The following is a 20,752-nucleotide window of genomic DNA, read 5'->3' on the forward strand; positions in this document are numbered from 1 at the left end:
CGACGCTGGTCACCGGGCCCCTCTGGAGCCAGGCCTGGAGGTGGGGCTCGATGGCGAGCGCCTGGTGGCCGGGCCTGCACCCATGGGCTCGGCCGGGCACAGCCCAAGAGGTAACGTGGGTCCTCCTCCCATGGGCTCACCACCTATGGGAGGGGCCAAGGAGGTTGGGTGCAGTGTGAGTTGGGTGGTGGCGGAGGCGGGACCTTGGCGGTCTGATCCTCGGCTACAGAAACTGGCTCTTGGGACGTGGAATGTCACCTCTGAAGGGAAGGAGCCTGAGCTAGTGCGCGAGGTGAGAGGTTCCGCTAGATATAGTCGGACTCACCTGACACACAGCTTGGACTCTGGAACCAATCTCCTTGAGAGGGGCTGGACTCTCTACCACTCTGGAGTTGCCCCGTGAGAGGGCCGAGCAGGTGTGGGCATACTTATTGCCCCCACTTGGAGCCTGTGCATTGGGGTTTACCCCGTGGACGAGAGGGTGGCCTCCTCCTTCGGGTGGGGAAGGGTCCTGACTGTTGTTTGTGCGCATGCGCGAACAGCAGTTTGGAGTATCCACCCTTTTGGAGTCTCTGAGGGGTGCTAGAGGGCATACCTTCTGGGATTCCCTCGCTTTGCTGGGAGACTTCAATGCTCACGTGGGCAATGACAGTGAGACCTGGAAGGGCGTGATTGGGAGGAATGGCCCCGATCTGAACCCGAGCGGTGTTTTGTTATTGGACTTCTGTGCTCGCCACGGATTGTCCATAACGAACACCATGTTCAAGCATAAGGGTGTTCATATGTGCACTTGGCACCAGGACACCCTAGGCCTCAGGTCGATGATCGACTTTGTGGTTGTGTCGCCGGACTTGCGCCATATGTCTTGGACACTCGGGTGAAGAGAGGGGCGAGCTGTCAACTGATCACCACCTGGTGGTGAGTTGGCTTCGATGGTGGGGAAGATGCCGGTCAGACCTGGTAGGCCCAAACGTGTTGTGAGGGTCTGCTGGGAACGGCTGGCAGAGGCCCCTGGCAGAAGTAGCTTCAACTCCCACCGCCGCAGAACTTCAACCACGCCCCGAGGGAGGGGGGGACATTGAGTCCGAATGGGCCATGTTCCGTGCCTCTATTGTTGAGGCGGCTGACCGGAGCTGTGGCCGCAAGGTGGTCGGTGCCTGTCGGGCGGCAATCCCCAACCCGCTGGTGGACACCGCGTGAGGGATGCCGTCAAGCTGAAGAAGGAGTCCTATAGGACTTTTTGTCCTGTGGGTCTCTGGAGGCAGCTGATAGGTACCGCAGGCCAAGCGAAGCGGCTTCGTTGTTGCTGAGGCAAAACTCGGGCATGGGAGGAGTTTGGAGAGGCCATGGAGAACGACTTTCGGACGGCTTCAGGAGATTCTGGTCCACCGTCCGCGCCTCAGGAGGGGAAGCAGTGCAGTGTCAACACCGTATATGGTGGGGATGGTGCTGCTGACCTCACTGACGCGTTGTGGGTCGGTGGGGGAGTACTTCAAGACCTCCTCAATCCCACTAACATGCCTTCCATGAGGAAGCAGAGCCTGGGGACTCTGAGGTGGGCTCTCCCATCTCTGGGACTGAAGTCACCGAGGTGGTCAAAAACTCCTTGGTGGCAGGGCCCCGGGGTGGATGAGATACGCCCGGAGTTCCTTAAGGCTCTGGATGTTGTAGGACTGTCTTGGATGACACGCCTCTGCAACATCGCATGGACATCGGGACAGTGCCTCTGGATTGGCAGACGGGGTGGTGGTCCCCCTCTTTAACAAGGGGGACCGGAGGGTGGGTTCCAACTATAGAGGGATCACACTCCTCAGCCTCCCTGGAAAAGTCTATTCGGGGTTCTGGAGAGGAGGGTCCGCCGGATAGTGAACCTCGGATTCAGGAGGAACAGTGTGGTTTTCGGCCCTGGTCGCTGAACAGTGGACCAGCTCTTCACCCTTAGCAGAGTCCTGAGGGTGCATGGGAGTTTGCCCACCAGTCTACATGTGTTTTGTGGACTTGGAAAAGGCATTCGACCGTGTCCCTCGGGAATCCTGTGGGGGTGCTCGGGAGTATGGGGTACCGGACCCCTGATAAGAGCTGTTCGGTCTCTGTACAACCGTGTCAGAGCTTGGTCCGCATTGCCGCAGTAAGTCGAGCCCGCTTCCAGTGAGAGTTGGACTCGCCAGGGCTGCCCTTTGTCACCGATTCTGTTCATAACTTTTATGGACAGAATTTCTAAGCGCAGCCAGGGTGTTGAAGGGGTCGGTTTGGTGGACTCAGGATTGGGTCACTGCTTTTGCAGATGATGTTGTCCTGTTTGCTTCATCAGGCCGTGATCTTCAGCTCTCTGGATCGGTTCGCAGCTGAGTGTGAAGCGGCTGGGATGAGAATCAGCACCTCCAAATCCGAGACATGGTCCTCAGCCGAAAAGGGTGGAGTGCCCTCTCAGGGTTGGGGAGAGATCCTGCCCCAAGTGGAGGAGTTCAAGTATCTCGGGTCTTGTTCACGAGTGAGGGAAGAATGGAGCGTGAGATGACAGGCGGATCGGTGCGGCATCCGCAGTGATGCGGCTCTGCATGGTCTGTCGTGGTGAAAAGGAGCTGAGCCGTAAGGCAAAGCTCTCAATTTACCAGTCGATCTACGCTCCTACCCTCACCTATGGTCATGAGCTATGGGTAGTGACCGAAAGAACAGATCGCGAATACAAGCGCTGAAATGAGTTTCCTCCGCAGGGTGTCTGGGCTTTCCCTTAAAGATAGGGTGAGAAGCTCAGTCATCCGGGAGGGGCTCAGAGTAGAGCCGCTGCTCCTCCGCATCGAGAGGAGTCAGATGAGGTGGCTCGGCATCTGATCAGGATGCCTCCTGGACGCCTCCCTGGTGAGGTGTTCCGGCACGCCCAACCGGGAGGAGGCCCGGGAAGACCCAGGACACGCTGGAGGGACTATGTCTCCGGCTGGCCTGGGAACGCCTTTGGGATTCTCCCGAAGAGCTGGAAGAAGTGGCCGGGAGAGGGAAGTCTGGGCTCTCTGCTTAAGCTGCTACCCCGCGACCCGACCTGGATAAGCGGAAGAGGATGGATGGATGGATGGATATATATATATATATATATATATATATATATATATATATATATAAACAAACAGGGGCAATTACTTTTTCACACAGGGCCATGTAGGTTTGGATTTTTTTTTCTCCCTAAATAATAAAAACCATCATTTAAAAACTGCATTTTGTGTTTACTTGTGTTATATTTGACTAATGGTTAAATGTGCTTGATGATCAGAAACATTTTGTGTGACAAACATGCAAAAGAATACGAAATGATGAATAGGGCAAATAGTTTTTCACACCACTGTATACTGTATATATATATATATATATATATATATATATATATATATATATATACTGTATATATATATATATATATATATATATATATATACACACACAGTGGGTATGGAAAGTATTCAGACCCCCTTCAATTTTTCACTCTTTGTTATATTGCAGCCATTTGCTAAAATCATTTAAATTATTCTTATTAAATTAATAAATTATTATTATTAAGCATTCATCTTTCCCTCGATTGCAACCAGTCGTCCTGTCCCTGCAGCTGAAAAACACCCCCACAGCATTATGCTCCCACCGCCATGCTTCACTGTGGGGACTGTATTGGACAAGTGATGAGCAGTGCCTGGTTGTCTCCACATATACCGCTTAGAATTAAGGCCAAAAAGTTCTATCTTGGTCTCATCAAACCAGAGAATCTTATTTCTCACCATCTCAGAGTCCTTCAGGTGTCTTTTAGCAAACTCCAAGATAGAACTTTTTGGCCTTAATTCCAAATCCAAGTGTGAAAAACTTGCATCTTTCCCAAGAAGACTCATGGCTGTATTAGCTCAAAAGGGTGCTTCTACTAAATAATGAGCAAAGGGTCTGAATACTTAGGACCATGTGATATTTCAGTTTTTCTTTTTTAATAAATTTGCAACAATTTCAAAAAATCTTTTTTTTGTCTGTCAATATGGGGTGCTGTGTGTACATTAATGAGGAAAAAATTAATTTAAATGATTTTAGCAAATGGCTGCAATATAACAAAGAGTGAAAAATTGAAGGGGGTCTGAATACTTTCCGTACTCATTGTGTATATATATATATATATATATATATATATATATATATATATATATATATATATATATATATATATATATATATATATATATATATATATATATGGAGGTGGTACCCAGCCGGGACGCCTGAGAAGACAGGAGGAGGGCTTGTGCCTCCTCCAGACCTCGAAGGGGCGACTGCCCTGGAGGCCTCAGGTAAAGAGCTGGGAAACTCGACGCTGTAGGGACCCGGGGTTACCACCAGGGGACCTCAATACCAGGAAGACCCTAGACCTCAGCACTTCCGCCACACCAGGAAGTGCTGGGGGGAAGAGAAAATAGGGACACCCGGAGTGCTTCCAGAGAGACAGCCGGAACTTCCGCCACACTGGGGCGTGTCGGTGGGAGATTGCCGGGAACACACCTGGAGTACATCCGGGTGCTTATTTAAAGGGGTCGCCTCCCTGCAGAAGAGACAAGAGTCGGGCGGAAGATAGGACAAGGTCTGGAGAAGGCAGGAGGCGGTCTGAAGAAACAAAGAAAGAGAAGGCATTGTGTTGACCTGGACTGTGGGGTATTGGGGCTGGTGAGCATGGACTTTTGTAAAGAAATGAAAAATAAACGTGTTTTGGGTGATTTTAGCGTGTCTGCCAGTCTGTATCAGGGGCAATGTTCACAATATATACACACACACACACACACAGTGACCTCAATAATGTTTGGGACAAAGACACATTTTTCCTTGATCTATCCATTAATGGGACAAACTCCCTAAAACAAGCAGGAGCTGAAGATGGCTGCATCAGAGGCTTGACAGAGTATCACCAGAGAAGATCCTCTCGATCATCGAAGATCGCCTATGGAGGACGAGCAAAAGCTTTAGATTTGTCAAAAATTTTGACCTCTGGTTTTCAACAGATTTGGAAAATTTAGGGTCCCCCGATGCCGAAAACATTAATACCTTGATGATGGGTGTGCGTCTGTCTGTGTCTCATAGTTTCTTGAGGATGGTCTAGAGCTAAAACGGTTGGACGGAAAAATATCAAACTTGAAACCTAAGCCTGTTATGTGCCGATGTGCCAAGTAGTTTTTGAGTCAAATTGTGCAAGAAAAAGAGGCACTCTAGAGGAATCCTCAAATACCGTAATTCTGCAATTATGAATTCTTCTTGTCTATTGCTATCATAATGACCTATTTTCTGATCAGAAAGATAAGAGCAGTAAAAAATTACTGAAATGTTACAGAACAGTTTGGGTAACTTGGCTGCTAGGGCACAAAGTCTACTGATGCTCACGTCCAAATTTTTATTTGTCAATACATTTTTTTATTTCTTGATATTTATTAATATTATGCCAATTTACAAGCTTGATGCGACACTAAGAGCATGCTTTTTGCGAACTAAGGACAGAGCATAAGCAACTGGCAAGCCGAACAGCAGCAGTAACCACTAGGGTGGACAGACAACTAATGATGAGTCAATGTCCTGGAGAGGAAAAAAAGGAAACGTGATCACATACACTATATAGTACAGAATGAACTGGAAGGAGAAATTTCAGCAAAGCTCAAAGAAGATACAAAGATTAGCAAGCATGGTATAAACCACAAGTGCCATACTGAAGTAAACAATGTAAACAAATGAAAACCATCCAATAATATATACTCATATTTATATTATTCCTACTGATTACCCATTTTAACTCAAGTGAACTCTCTTTGCTGTAAAATTGTGTTTAGCGATGACCATCAACAAAAGCTAAGTCACTAAGAGAAGCAGGAATTAATCTAATGCAGAAATGTTTCATGAATGGGTAATTGTGTACAACATATTCAAGAATGAGCAGCTGTAGTAACCTAATATTATTTTTTTGTACTTATTATTTGACTGACACATTTATCCAAGGCATCGTATAGCATCTGAGATACAATTCGTTAAATGTGTTTTGTTTTATCAAATGCAGCACAGGCAGGTGAAGTGACTTTTCATGGTCACACAGTGTTAGTGGCCCGATTTGAACTCACAACCTCAAGGATTAAAGTCATAGGTCCAAACTCTTAACCACTACTGCCTGCCACTAATATTAGCCAGTGGCATAAAAAAGAAATAAATAAATAATCATACCGACAGCACAATAACTGAGGCCACTGTCGTATAAATTTTCCTGTGCGAAGTTGGGCAACACAGCTAGTTCTTTACATAAAAAGCAAATAATTTTAAAATATTTCCCACTAAAACAGCTTTATGTGCACTTGCATTTTTTCAGCTGAGCCATTTTGATTGACGCTAACAAATTTTAATTCCTGCATACTTATTTCCAACGCTAGAAAGAGTTGTAAATGACAATGTACTCTTAACATGTTCAAATATGGTCCAACAATTACAATTTTGCCAAAAAAGAATACTTATGAAAGTGTGAACACACTGGTGGACTGACACCCCCTTTCAGCTTGTTCACAAATAGTAAATTTCCATAAAATGGCAAGTTACCACTGCTTTGCGCTTGATATTTAAAACAAAAGTAGTATATTTAAAGATACTCCATTCAGATATCTGTCACAACTAATACAGGTCACTAGTTGATAAAACTTTTTCAGCCCTACCTTGTCAATATGTTCAACAGTAATGTTAGCAATTTTGTCTAACAGAGGAAGGCACAGCTGGTTAGTCCTTGTCAGGAAAAGAGCCAGATCAGATGTGTTATTACAATTTACTCCATCTATTAGCCTCTCCAAAGTAGCCATCGTTTCTTGCAGGAGTATTTCTTCAAACCATTCTCCAAGTGAATGTTTTAGTTCATCTAAAAGCATGTCCAAGTTGTCAGCTTTCTGGAGACGCTCCATGCCAGTCTTGTTCAATGACTGAAGTAAATTCACATAAACACTGGAAGTAGCATGCTGGTATGAAGGATCGTGCCTCACCCACTTGGCAATGGCTCCTGAAAAGCTATTTAAGTCACTCAGGGTACACTGAGGCATTACAGCTCTGACACGGGAAATCACTTCCATATCCAACCGTTGAGACGGAAACATCGACAGTACACGGGTTAATATAGTCACCTCATAGGGCAAAAAGCTGGCTTTCAGGTAGCTGTAATTAAAAAAAATAAAGAAACCTTATATGTACATTTATTTAGTAAAAATGTAGTTAATTTAAACTATAAAAGCTTTATTGTAACTTTATGTTGCTATTTTGTTTATCCCCAACTTCAACCAGTCCATAATACAAACTACCTTGATCCTGGTACTAGTCAAGCTCTAGTGGATGATTATATTTGGACCACCTAATAAGGACTTCATACTTGCATCAGGATCTAGGAATGACATATTGGTTTCATCTGTGTCATTCCAGATTTTTCATTTTACCCCCAACTTTGTAATTGTGGTTTCTTATGTATTACTACACCTTTCTTTTTCCATTTTAAATCAAAGTTAAACATCTAAGCCTCTAACCAATCTTATATATAAACATCTACGCATGGAAGCGTGTGTGACTGTCCATCCCTGAATTGAGAGGTGGAGTTGGGGTAAGGGCTCCACCTCTGAGGATACACAAGCGAGCACGTTGGCAAAATGAAACCTCTGAAGAAAGACAGTCGCTTAGCCGCTAATGCACAAATGATGCGAGCACATCGGCAAAATTAAACCTCCTACGAGAGAGATGCCCAGAGTAGTTCCTTTCAATTATCTGACATCTCTACATTTCAATTTTTTTTCTGACGATTTCAATAGTTTCTAGGACCGGCTTACACAGTTAGTATAATATAGCAGGCAAATTAAAAATTTGTGAAAATTATTTTATTATTTATTTATTATTGTTTTTGCAAAGCAAATAACCTCATAATGATTTATCTTCGGAAAGACAATTTGAGTCACTCCAACAGATATAAGAAAGCCCTAGCAAAATATAACAGCAAAGAGAATATAAAGATTGAAAATGCTAAACTTACATTGATGCACAATTCAGAAAGTAATCCTTATTTATTTATTAGAACTTATTGCTCAGATACATTGAAGCTTAAAACAGAAGACGGGTACTTTTAGGGAAGAACTGCCTTTTAAAGGATTTATTGTGCAGCGTCTTGCTTAAGTAAGGTTTAACATTGCAAGGTAAAAATGTAATTTATAACCATTCTCTGGACAAGAAAAAACACCCAAATAATTGTAATTAAGTTTATTTAATCACACACACACATCCTTACAACCAATTCATAATACCAAATAGATCACTAATTATTCACATCATTACTTGAGACTGGCACAGATGTTCTCCAAAAATTCAAATTTCCACCTTTGCTCCAAAACCTTCTCTTGGTTCAACTTCAATTTATATAGCAGCAATAGTATTCTTTCTGTGGTTAGCTCTGTGCTGCTAAAAGTACTACAGAAATAGGTTAATCGCTTATTATAAACGTTGTTCAAAAGGAAGTGGGCAAAGAAATTGGTTTCATTTTTACCCCAGACATATTTCACATTGACTTTGTGAAATAACAAAGCCTGGCACACCTGTATAAAACATTGCCAATAGGTTGCCTTGCTTATTTAAAACTCATCTAGTACTTTGTTAGTGGTTTGCAATTAAAGCATATGTTCTGTGCAGGGTCATGTTCATAGCAACACAGCATTATACAATTACAAGCCCAGAATTTTGCTCACTGACAATGGGTTTTACCAGGCTTGAAAACTAAGGGCTGGGTTTTGCCATTATTGTATTAAATGTTGATTTATCTGTTGCTCTTTTAAAAGAACTCTTTTGGTAAAATGCTGATTTGGTTATACTGTATATTGTTGTTGGTGGATTAAAAATGAAAGAGAAAAGAGTCAATGTGGTATTTATATTAAATCATTTGTATTTTATGAGAATGCAACTTAACAAACATCTCAAAATATATTAAGTTATGTACTACATTTACAATACAGTATGTACAGTAAGTTAACAATCAGAGAAATCCTGCCCAAGATAAAGGGTGTGTATAACAGTGTAAAACAGAATAATTTCAGATTATGAAAAATAGGGCGGCACGGTGGCGCAGTGTTAGCGCTGCTGCCTCGCAGTTAGGAGACCCGGGTTCGCTTCCCGGATCCTCCCTGCGTGGAGTTTGCATGTTCTCCCTGTGTCTGCGTGGCTTTCCTCCGGGCGCTCCGGTTTCTTCCCACAGTCCAAAAACATGCAGGTTAGGTGGATTGGCGATTCTAAATTGGCCCGTGGGTGTGTTTGTGTGTGTCCTGCCCGGGATTGGTTCCTGCCCTGTGTTGGCTGGGATTGGCTCCAGCAGACCCCCGTGACCCTGTGTTCGGATTCAGCGGGTTGGATAATAGATGGATGGATTATGAAAAATAAAACCTTTAGCAATAACAACATCATAAAGTGGCAGGATAATCACAGCAAGAAATGAATTGAACTATGACTCCATGCCAACATAATCCTGAAGACCGACAATCTTCCTAGGAATATAAATTAGGAATTAATAAATAAATCTAACAAAAGAGTGGGGGAAAAAAGGATTTAATAGTTTATAATTACCTAAGTAGAGTTCTCTTCAGCTTGGTAAACAGTTCTGGATTTTGACAATGAAGTAGCAAGAGAGCTTGAGTAATCCTTGCAACATCTGTAGGTTTATACACATCTAAATGTTTATGCAATACACTGGCAATTCTAAAATAAGAAAAAAAAAATAAAATCTGAGCTACCGCATGAAAAATAAATAATTAAGGTTATAGGGAAAGCAAACAGTGGTAAGGAGTTCAATACATAAAATAAAAAAGTAGCCCTTTGTTGCATAAAGGAACAGATCATCAAGATTAACAATTCTGTACTTGTTTTTTTTAACTTGAGAAATGTCCCTGAACAAGAGAAATCAGAGATTTTAAGTCAGGTTACTTTTCAAATATTCTGTACAATAAAGCTTTTAATGAAATGAAATTAACCACTGATGGTAAAATGGTAAGATTAAAATAGCAGGTAAATCTTACTGCAGTTCTAACAACGCAAAGTAGTTCAGGAAAATAAGCCCACACAAAGTTATGTATAGACCAAATAGCAATGTAGAAGATGCTAATTTTGTCAATTATCATACCTTTTTTTTTTGTTTGGTTTTAATCAAACAACCATTGTGGTAGAGAGGCTAAATATTAGCATTGTACTCTAAATGCCAAGGCTGAATTTTCAAAGGAGGTATAATTTCTAGTGCTCAGTAACATTAATGTGAACAGTTACACATGTAAACATAACACCTGATCATAAGGAGGATTACATTTTTTTGGCCAATTAAGGATATGCTCAATTGACACAGGACAAAAAACAAAGCATGACATGGAGGCTGCCAAGGACATGCAACACCTACATCACCTCAGTAACTTAAATTGGTGCTGTATGCGAATAAACTGTAATATACATTTGGGCAACCCATTTCCTTATGTCTTATCTTCACAAGTATGTTCCTTAAGATAAACAAAAAAGTCCAAATGGTGGGCAGTAAGGGCCCAACACAAAATATTTTGTGCATGTGACTACTGGAAGGAGATTATATGGGGCAAGGTAAACAATGTGGTATCAAGCTAAATGAAAAGAGGGAGTAGATAATATAGTCTTACTGAACAGCTAAAGCAGGTTACATTAGCTCTCAAAATAATGAAAGAAACAGTAGATGTATTTTCTATATCACTCCTTTTTATTCTGTATTCATGCACTGATGTGCCATTTGTTCCAGTCCATCCTATAAAAGTGGCTAAGTTAACACTCAAACTATTCTGTCAAGAGTTGAACTTTTACAACGTGTGAATGTTCACCCTAGAAAGTGTGGGATAAAGAAAATCCCAGCACACTGGGGTCGAAATCAAAGTCCTTTACTTCAAGAACAATAGGCACTTATTTGCATAAACATTTTTTTACTCCGACACTGCACTTATCAACTGGATATTCCTTGATATTATTTTTTTATGTGTGTTTGGTGGGGCTTGTTGTTTATTATATTGGGCTTCTGTAAAGTTTTAATTTACCCCAGGGACAAATAAAAATATATACATTCCCCGGCCACTTTATTAGGTACACCTTGCTAATACTGGATTGGACCCCCCTTTTTGCCTTCAGAACTGTCATAATTGATCATGGCATAGAGTCAGCAAGTTGCTGGAAGCATTTCTCAGGGATTTTGGTCCATATTGACATGATAGCATCACTAAGTTGCTGGAGATTTGCCCATTCCACCACATCCCAAAGGTGCTCTACTGGACTGAGATATGGTGACTGTGGAGGCCATTTGAGTGAACTCACTGTCATGTTCAAGAAACCAGTTTGAGATGATTTCAGCTTTGTGAAATAGAACATTATCCTGCTGGAAGTCTCCATCAGAAGATGGGTACACTGCGTTCATAAAGGGATAGACACGGTCAGCAACAATGCTCACGTAAGCTCTGGCATTTAATGATGCTGAATTGGTACTAAGGGACCCAAAAGCGTGCCAAGAAAATATCCCCTACACTATTACACCACTACCACCACCAGCCTGAATCATTAATGCAAGGCAGGGTGAATCAATGCTTTCATGTTGTTGACACCAAATTCTAATTGTACCATCCGAATGTCTCAGCAGACCATTGAGACTCATCAAACCATTCAACATTTTTCAAATTTTCCATTGCCCAATTTTGATGAGCCTGTACAAATTTGTAGCCTCAGTTGGCTGTTGTTAGCTCACAGGAGTGGCAACCGGTGTGGGCTCCTGATGCTGTAGCACATTTGCTTCAAGGTATGACGTGTTGTGTGTTCAGAGATGCTCTTCTGCATACCTCGGTTCTAATGAGAGGTTTATTGGAGTTACTGTTGCCTTTCTATCAGCTTGAACCAGTCCGGCCATTCTCCTCTGACCTCTGGCATCAACAAGGCATTTTCACACAGTCAACTGCAGCTCACTGGATATTTTCCTTTTTCAGACCATTCTCTGTAAACCTTAAAAAGGATTTAGCTTGAAAATACCAGTAGATCAGCAATTTCTGAAACACAGTTGAACAAGTATGCCTAATAAAACAGCCAGTGAGTGTATCAACCCATTTACACAACATATTTTGTATTTTATTCCTCAGAGATGTGGTATATTACATTTGGGGTTTTTCCTTTTCCCTTTGATTACAATTGCTATTACTAAAATCTGTATTAGAACTGATGTGTATGCATTACATAATTCATTTCCTTTTCATTTTGTATAGCTGTCAGAGTGGTGCAGAGTCAATAACCTGCTCCTCAACACCACAAAAATGAAGGAGCTTGTTATTGACTTTAGGAAAAGCAAAACTGACATCCAGCCACTCATCATTGGTGGGGCCTGTGTGGAGAGGGTACCAGTGTTCAGATTTCAGGCATTAAGCAGGAGGATGACCTAACTTAGAGCGGAAACTCCAAGGAGCTGCTGAAAAAGGCGCAACAGAGACTGTATTTTCAGAGAATCCTCAGAAAGAACCATCTCCCCAAAAATAGATAGATAGATAGATAGATAGATAGATAGATACTTTATTAATCCCAAGGGGAAATTCACATAATCCAGCAGCAGTATACTGATACAAAGAAACAATATTAAATTAAATAGTAATAAAAATGAAAAGAATTAAAATAAAATTAATGTTCGCATTTACTCCCCCGGGTGGAATTGAAGAGTCGCATAGTGTGGGGGGGGAACGATCTCTTTAGCCTGTCAGTGGAACAGGACAGTGACAAAAGTCTGTCACTGAAGCTACATCTCTGTCTGGAGATGACACTGTTAAGTGGATGCAGTAGATTATTCATGATTGACAGGAGTTTGCTTAATGCTCGTCGCTCTGCCACAAATGTTAAACTGTCCTAATTTAATCCTACAATGGAGCCTGCCTTCTTAACAAGTTTGTCCAGGCGTGAGGCGTCTTTCATCTTTATGCTGCCACCCCAGCACACCACCGCGTAGAAGAGGGCACTCGCCACAACCGTCTGGTAGAACATCTGCAGCATCTTACTGCAGATGTTGAAGGATGCCAACCTTCTCAGAAAGTATATTCTGCTCTGAGCTTTCTTACATAGAGCATCAGTATTGGCAGTCCAGTCCAATTTGTCATCCAGCTGCACTCCCAGATATTTATAGGTATGCACCCTTGCCTTTTATCACTGTTCCATCGAGAGTGTGCTCACGTACGGACTGTGTGTGTGGTACAGCAGCTGCACTTTCTCAGAAAGGAAATCGCTCCACAGGGTCGTCCGGACAGCGGAGAGAACAACTGGTTGTACCCTCCCTACTCTGGAACAAATCTACTCCCGATGCCGCAAAAAAGCAATAGACATTTCACAGGATTCATCATATCCCGGTTATTGCCTCTTCCAGCTTTTGCCATCAGGCAAAAGATACCGAGCAATGAAAACCAGGACAAACCACCTTAAAAACAGTTTTTATCCAAAAGCAATCATGGCCCTGAAAAAGACTGCTCCATATGATTCTCTAAATGTGCAATATAGACCTTAAGTCAACCAGTGCAATTTGTACATTTAACCAGTGCAATATGTATATATGACAAGTGTACTTTGTATATATTTGTAATGTACTTTTATTACTATTCCTTTTCTTCTTTTTTAACTATTATGCCCTACACTGAGTCGACAGCACCTTCAATTTTGTTGTTCTTTTGTAAAAGTGACAATGACAATAAAGATTTATCTATCAATCTATCTGTATAGCACACTTCACTGGGTCAGACTCGGAGCACTGCAACAACCTTACAGCTATAATAAAAATTGCATTATGTACTATACATATAGTACAGAGAAATATAGATAAGGTTAAACATAACACAAACACACTTAATCCATTTCAGGGTTATAGATGTAATGGGCATCACCAATGGGTGTAAGGGAGCAACATGCTCTTGGATAAGGTACCAGTCCAGTGCAGGGCACAAGTAACACACACACCCCCCATACTCACATAGGGCCATTAACGAATCAGTCTAATATACATGTCTATGCAATGTGAATGGCAAAGAAAATAATTTAATTAAAAAAAAAACTTAAAGGAATACTCTAACCAAAGATATTTTATTTTAAGCAGAGAAAATTTTCTAATCTTCTATTTTTGTAGAGAAACAATATATTGAATATTCAGACTCAACAGGGTCCTGTACTGACCAATTCTGGACAATGTATTTTTTCTTCCTATAGACTAGCCTTGCAGTGATAAATATTTGTTGTTTGTAGCCCTCGCACCAATGGGTCAGCTCTTAGCATCAGCTATAATGGGAGATAAGTGCACATATGTAAGCTAAAATCTAGTGCATTTGGTGTTGCATGTCTAGATTTAATAAAGATTATCCCAAACCATCATTCAAATTAATTTCTACTATATTCCATTTTAACAGGTTGAAATGAGACTGAAGGGCTTAAAAACAAACAGAAACCAACAGAATCCACAAGCGAGTCACAAGTCTCCCTCTACACATTTGTTGTGCTACTGCTTTCCATTATGGTGAGAAAAGCAAACGAGCAACTGTGAGACAGAGAGTGAGAATGGAAATAGAGAAAGGAATCCTAATAGCAGAAAAGAGAATGTATACTGTACATTTGATAACCCACCTCTCCACATTTAAAAATCAGTCAGCTAAATAAGAATAGAACATTAAAAAACTAGAGGAAACCTCCAGTGCTCTGCATAATATGCAAAAACAAGTTTAAAAGTAAATCTGCAAATTCTTAGTTAGTGTAATCGGAAATTAGGTTCAGAATTTTGAGGAAACACTCATGTTTCTGATTCTTTAAACTAAATGTTTTCTAAATGTTTTGGAGTTTAATATCCCTACTAAATGTGGTAGATAAGAGATATATAAGTGGATGGAATATAAAATTTAACAGCCTAGTATATTTAATCGACCCACCCTTGAAATTCATTTATGTAACAGGTGGAATCCTCCCTTAAATTTAACATAAACAGGGATTTCAGTCACCAGGGGCCCTAAGGGAGAATGAATGTGTGTTGGGGGTGCTTCACAAAGCCATACTTTAAGAAGCACTTTGATTTTAATATTTCAATTATATTTTAATGTCACAACTTATACTTTTAGATGTTTATATCCTCTTTAATAAAACCCCGTGTGCGTCCAGGTGTCCGTGTGTGTGTCTTCTGGTGAAGTGCGCATGCGTGGGGCCACACAGCACGTGTCCAGTCTCTTCCTGTGCATTTCCTGTGCAGAGAGACACACACAGGCGCGTGCGTGAGAAAGAGAGACACACACACACAGGCATGCGAGAGACAGACACATACACAGGCACGCGTGAGAGAGACACACAGACACGCGAGAGAGACACACACACACAGGCGCACGAGAGAGAGAGACAGACACACACATGGCGCGCGCGCGAGACACAGACACACACACACACAGGCCAGCGAGACAGACAGACACATACACATAGATGCGCGCGTGCATTGCTGCAATGTTACTTTTCTTGGTTGTTTATTAAATTACGGATTTTTCAAATGTTCATTTTTTTCCCTGTGCTTAAAAAAGAGTGTTTTTAGCGAGCGGTTCGTAGCACTATAGCGTGAACTCTTGCAGTGTTACCTTTCTCTGTTGTTCAAGGTTTTCTCAGCGTTATTCAATGTTTTTACATTTAGTTTACTATTGCGCTGTGCATTCAGTGGTATAATTAGCTATATTTGTGCTTAAAACTTTAAAAAAATATATATTTACATACAGTTTGTACGATCTGGAATGGATTAATTGTATTTACATACAATCCTATGGGGGAAATTACTTCGGTTCACGACCAAATCAGGTTACGACCAGAGTTTTGGAACGAATTATGGTCGTGAACCGAGGTTCCACTGTATTACTGTCAGAGAAGATTACAGGCATTTTACGGAAATACAAACCAGTATTACTGCGAGAGAAAATTAAAGCCACACAATACAGTGATGCATATTACAGCCACATACAAGGTCCCTTGCCATTTAATATAGACTGTTTTTACTAATGTTTATGCACTACTGTTCTAGCGCCCGTTATTGTAACAGGCTTAATGTCTAGTTATTTATAAAATTAGTAGATAAAGTAATTTGCCAGTCTTTCAAAAATATGGCATGAAATAATAGCATAACTTTAAATACATTGTTTACGTTTGCATTTAGAGATTTCCATTCATATTTAGGCCAAACAGATTTGCCAAGGAAACAGTGCATTAGCAGAGTAATTTAAAAAATCTAGAAAATGTAAAATAGGATGAGAAAAATATTTTTTTTATTTTTCAATCTATACCCTACTGCTTTTCATGCTAAAGTATAGTTTTCTGCAGCTTTAAGACAGTTGAGCAGTCAAAATAAGGCTTTAAGTGTGAATGCTGCTAGTTTAAGAAATTTGAGATATTTAGTGAAAATATAATTTAACATATTTCTAGCTTAGGTGGCACAGTAGTGCAAACTAATTAGCACTGTCACTTTACTGATGCAGCATACTAGCTTTTAATCTAGCACCTCAGTGAATGTGTGGAGTTTACATGTTCTCTTTGTGCCTGTCTGCTTTTAGTCTGAAATAGAGTAAATGGGTTTGAGAATGACAGTAACTATTACTATTTTGCAAGTGAACATATCTGCTTTGAGATTAACTATGAACTGTTGCCTAAACCAAACAACATTTCTGTGAGACCACAAGAGAAAGTCAAATGGAATTGTAGTGTCATAAAGAAAGGCGTTCTCTGCACGATTATCCTTATCAGAGTTAGAGAGAGGTGGCAGCTTTGGCCATGGGTATTACACAAAATTAATTTTTGAAATTGGTAGGGAAATCTTCCTTCTAACTTTAACACATGTGGACTCTATGTATGTGAGGTGAAATTGTGTTTGGAGCAGTCAAAAACTCACAGTTTAAAAAGCAGTTTGATATTCATTTTTAAGCCATTTTTTAAAATGTGATCATTTATTCTTTCTATTGTATACAGTAGTTTATACTATTTTGAGTATATAAATTATTTGAAAGACTGGCTGAAAAGTTTAGTATTTCAGCTATTGTAACCTTTTTCATTTAGAAATTACCACTCAAATTTGCCAAAAAAAAATACAAAATGATACAAAAATTCATAAAATATATAATGTGCTAAGAAAGTACATTTTTTATCCATACTATAATGATTTTCATATTGAAGTATTATTGTCTGCAGCTTTAAGATAGTTAAGCAATTATGTGACTGTTGATTTAAGAAGTTTGTTATATTTTTAAAATATAGTGACCATATTTTAGCTAAGATCCCACAGTAGTGCACATTAATTAGCACTGCCACTTTATTGATCCAACATACTATATTCAAATCCAGGATCTGATTTTCAGTGTGAAGTCTGAATGTTGATCCTGTGTCTGTTTTTCTTCTGGGTACTCATGTTTGGTTAAATGGTCCCATGAGTGGAACCTGTGAAGTACTGGTGTCATGAATGGACTCTTTTTCTGCATTGTGCCATGAACTGCCAGAATAGGCTCTTGCTCCCTACTCCTCTGAATTGGAGATACAGTAGTGCGAACATAACTATGACTATTATTAGTTTACCATTAAACATATTTTGTTTTCTAATTATACATTTCCAAAAGACAATAAGAGAATGTAAAATGGCACTTTGGTACCTAAGAAAAGTTTGAATATTTCTTCTGAAATGTCCTTCTATTCAGAGATAGAGAGGTGGTAGCCTTCTACATTTGATTTTCATAATGCTCAAATTATCCTTGAGCATTGCTTACAATCTGTTTGTGTGTGTCAAATACAAAAGACGGAATCTAAATATGAATTCACTAACAATCCAAGTCAGTTTCCTGAATTTCTGTATTACTGACGCATAACAATATACTTCAGCTTGTTTTTATAGTCTTCAGTTTAAAAAAAAGTTTATCTGAGTTTCTTTTAAAGCACAGTTTTAGCAAATGGGCACCACAAGCTCAGTGTCCTTGACTCCTGTGCCATACTTGTGCAAATCCGCTGAACAGCTGATAGTAGTATTCCATAGCTGCACTGCAAGTTCTGGTCAAGATCAATGGCAACAGGAATATGACATCCTATGCATACAATCTTAACAAAACATGGACAATGAGAAACATCAATCAATTCCTAAGTAACAAATTGACTATTCTAACAACAAGCAAGAAAGAGTGTTTACCAAATGTGTGAGAAATTCATGCATTAAGATTTTGAATACTAACTTTGTTCGGGATAAGCACAATTCCATGCCAAAATTCAATTCCTGCCACCAGTATTGTGAATCTGCTGTCTCCATTGTATTTGCTACAGCCAATCCTGGTCCTGATAACATCAGATGAAACAAAAGAACCACCTCAAGACAGGACAGTTTAAGTCAATATCACTTCATGGAGTGCATCACTTTAGATTAGTCCAAATATATTCTTGAGATTGAATAAGTATGAGAGTGCACAATGACAGCATATGTAATCTCCACATGTGAAGGCACCCTAACCAATTTACACGTTTCAACAATTATAGATTATAACACTGGTGTGAGATGGATATAGGAGCTCTTATGTACACTTACAAAACACTTCCTTTGAAAGTGCTCACTGCATGAGCTACTGGAACAGCTGTTTATTGTAACAGCCCCAAACAAAAGTATTAGCTCCTTCCCACATGAAGAAAGTTAAGGTGGTTTACACCAAGAGATAGATCTCTTTCAAACTTACTTTTGAATAAACACTAATGTATTTTTAATTGCAACTCATACTGCTGCCCGACCCTAAATTGTACTAAGAAAATTCAAAAATGCATCGATGGATGGATTACTAACCTGTACAACATCTCAGGGATTTAGTTAGGTGAAGGACTTGTCCAAGTAGATACTGCACACTGATATTTATCATAAGAGTTTCAAATCTAATTGGAGAATACAGGGGGTCCTCGGGTTACAACGTCTCGACATACGACGTTTCAAGTTTACAATGCTCACTCCCATAAAAACTTTAAAAAAGTGAGATGTTGAGTGTTTCAGCTTATGCCGTTAGCGTTGTACTTACAAACTACATGGGCCAACTAGTTTGGTTGCACGTAGCGGAAGAATACACAGTAACCCGGCGTATGAGTGAGGGAGTTGGTAAAGTAGTTTGGTTGCGCGCGACACAAGTGTTCCGTTTGTGTTGCTTTGTTTGGCGACTTTTTGGGCCTTATCATGGCTCCTAAACGAAAGTCAGAGTCTTCAGATGGTAGTGCTTCAAAGAAAAGGAAAGCCATCACAATGGATGTGAAATTAGACATTGTAAAGAGATCAGAAGGAATAAAGGTAAGGAATTTTTTTACACTCATTTTGTCATTTTTTCTGTTACTACAGTACAGTGTATAGTACAGTATTTTTCTGTGGCTTAGTTGTGTTTTTATGTTCTAGATTATGATTTTGCAAATGTGTTAGGATAGGTAAGTGACTTAGGGTAGGGTGTGTTTCGACTTACACCAAAATTCAGGTTACATCACTGTTGTAGGAATGGAACTGTGTTGTAACCCAAGGACCCCCTGTATAGAAAGAAATGCAATATGCTATGGTAAAACATAAAGCAAAACTACCTTGATTTTCACAAATCATAGACAATTTCTCATTACTGTGTTCCAGCAATTATTTAATTCATAACCTTGATTCTGAGAAAATAAATGGCGAGGGAGTGGGCTCAGACCAGAAAATTAGGACTTCCAAGAATGTTATCAAAAAGATCAATTACATTTTCAATAAGTTAAATTAGAAAAGTGAAATGAAAATGGAAAATTGCAAAGAACAAGATTCAGTGAGCAAATAATATATATACCAAAAAAGGCAAAGTTTTTCCTTTGCAAAATACTTGAAAATAGGTGTTACTTGCTTATTTATCAGTAGGGGATTTCTGCATTCCATCTCCACCAAAGTTTCTACGGTGGCCAGTGCCTGATGAGGACCTGCTTCATCTACCAAAATTAAGGCTGCATTCTCTAGCCTGAAAAAAACACATACATTGTTACAAGCACAATTATTTCATATCCATAGTGCACACCATTTTTGCCATGTTTACAATTCCTTTGAATATGTTTACTCTACATGAGGCCTATTCACATTAAGTATAATTACTGAAAAACAGACAGTATATACTGTATTATAGATAGGTAATTTATTTTTGGTCCATTATTAAAAAAATACTTTTACATTGAATGTGTCCCTTATTTACTTAACTAGAGACATCAACCCCTTTAACACAGGCTATCCCTGGATTTTGATTAAAAACATTCCCAGATTAAGAGGATATGTGAAAACGTTAAACCATGAATCTCAGGAAAACGGACTTGGTACTTACACAGATAGAGACTTGGCACCATTGGGAGGAATTTACAGGGTTGGCATATATGAGAACAATACTTGAAAATTGATAGGTAAAGCACTCAAAATTTGACAGAATCCTAAGATATACATGCTAACATTTAAGTGAATGAAACATTCACAAGGGGCTCAAGTGAGCAGCAATATTGTTTTGAAAGTTATTTTCTAAGGTTACCTATTTTTTAAAGTGTATTGAAAATTACACAAGTTTTAAAAGGGAATAAATTCCCATCAGAAGACAAAAAGAAAATTGTAAGTCCATTTTGCACCAGAGGCAGCAATACACTGTGTCTGCCATTGCCATAGTTTTTTGCCAGTAGCAGTATGGTTCTA

General features: G+C 40.0%; 1 protein-coding gene across 1 annotated transcript in view; it reads right to left on the reverse strand.

Annotated features, from left to right (window-relative positions):
- fastkd1 (FAST kinase domains 1) overlaps nt 1–20,752 on the reverse strand; it is a 57,535-nt gene that overhangs the window by 19,989 nt on the left and 16,794 nt on the right. Inside the window, exons 6-8 of the mRNA XM_039757577.1 lie at nt 19,932–20,042; nt 9,616–9,747; nt 6,696–7,182 (exon numbers count right to left, since the gene is read on the reverse strand). Coding sequence (XP_039613511.1) covers nt 6,696–7,182; nt 9,616–9,747; nt 19,932–20,042 — 730 coding nt within the window. The remainder of the gene's footprint in view (nt 1–6,695; nt 7,183–9,615; nt 9,748–19,931; nt 20,043–20,752) is intronic.

This window comes from Polypterus senegalus, chromosome 6 (genome assembly GCF_016835505.1).
Source record: "Polypterus senegalus isolate Bchr_013 chromosome 6, ASM1683550v1, whole genome shotgun sequence".
In the NCBI taxonomy this organism is placed as follows: Eukaryota; Metazoa; Chordata; class Cladistia; order Polypteriformes; family Polypteridae; genus Polypterus; species Polypterus senegalus.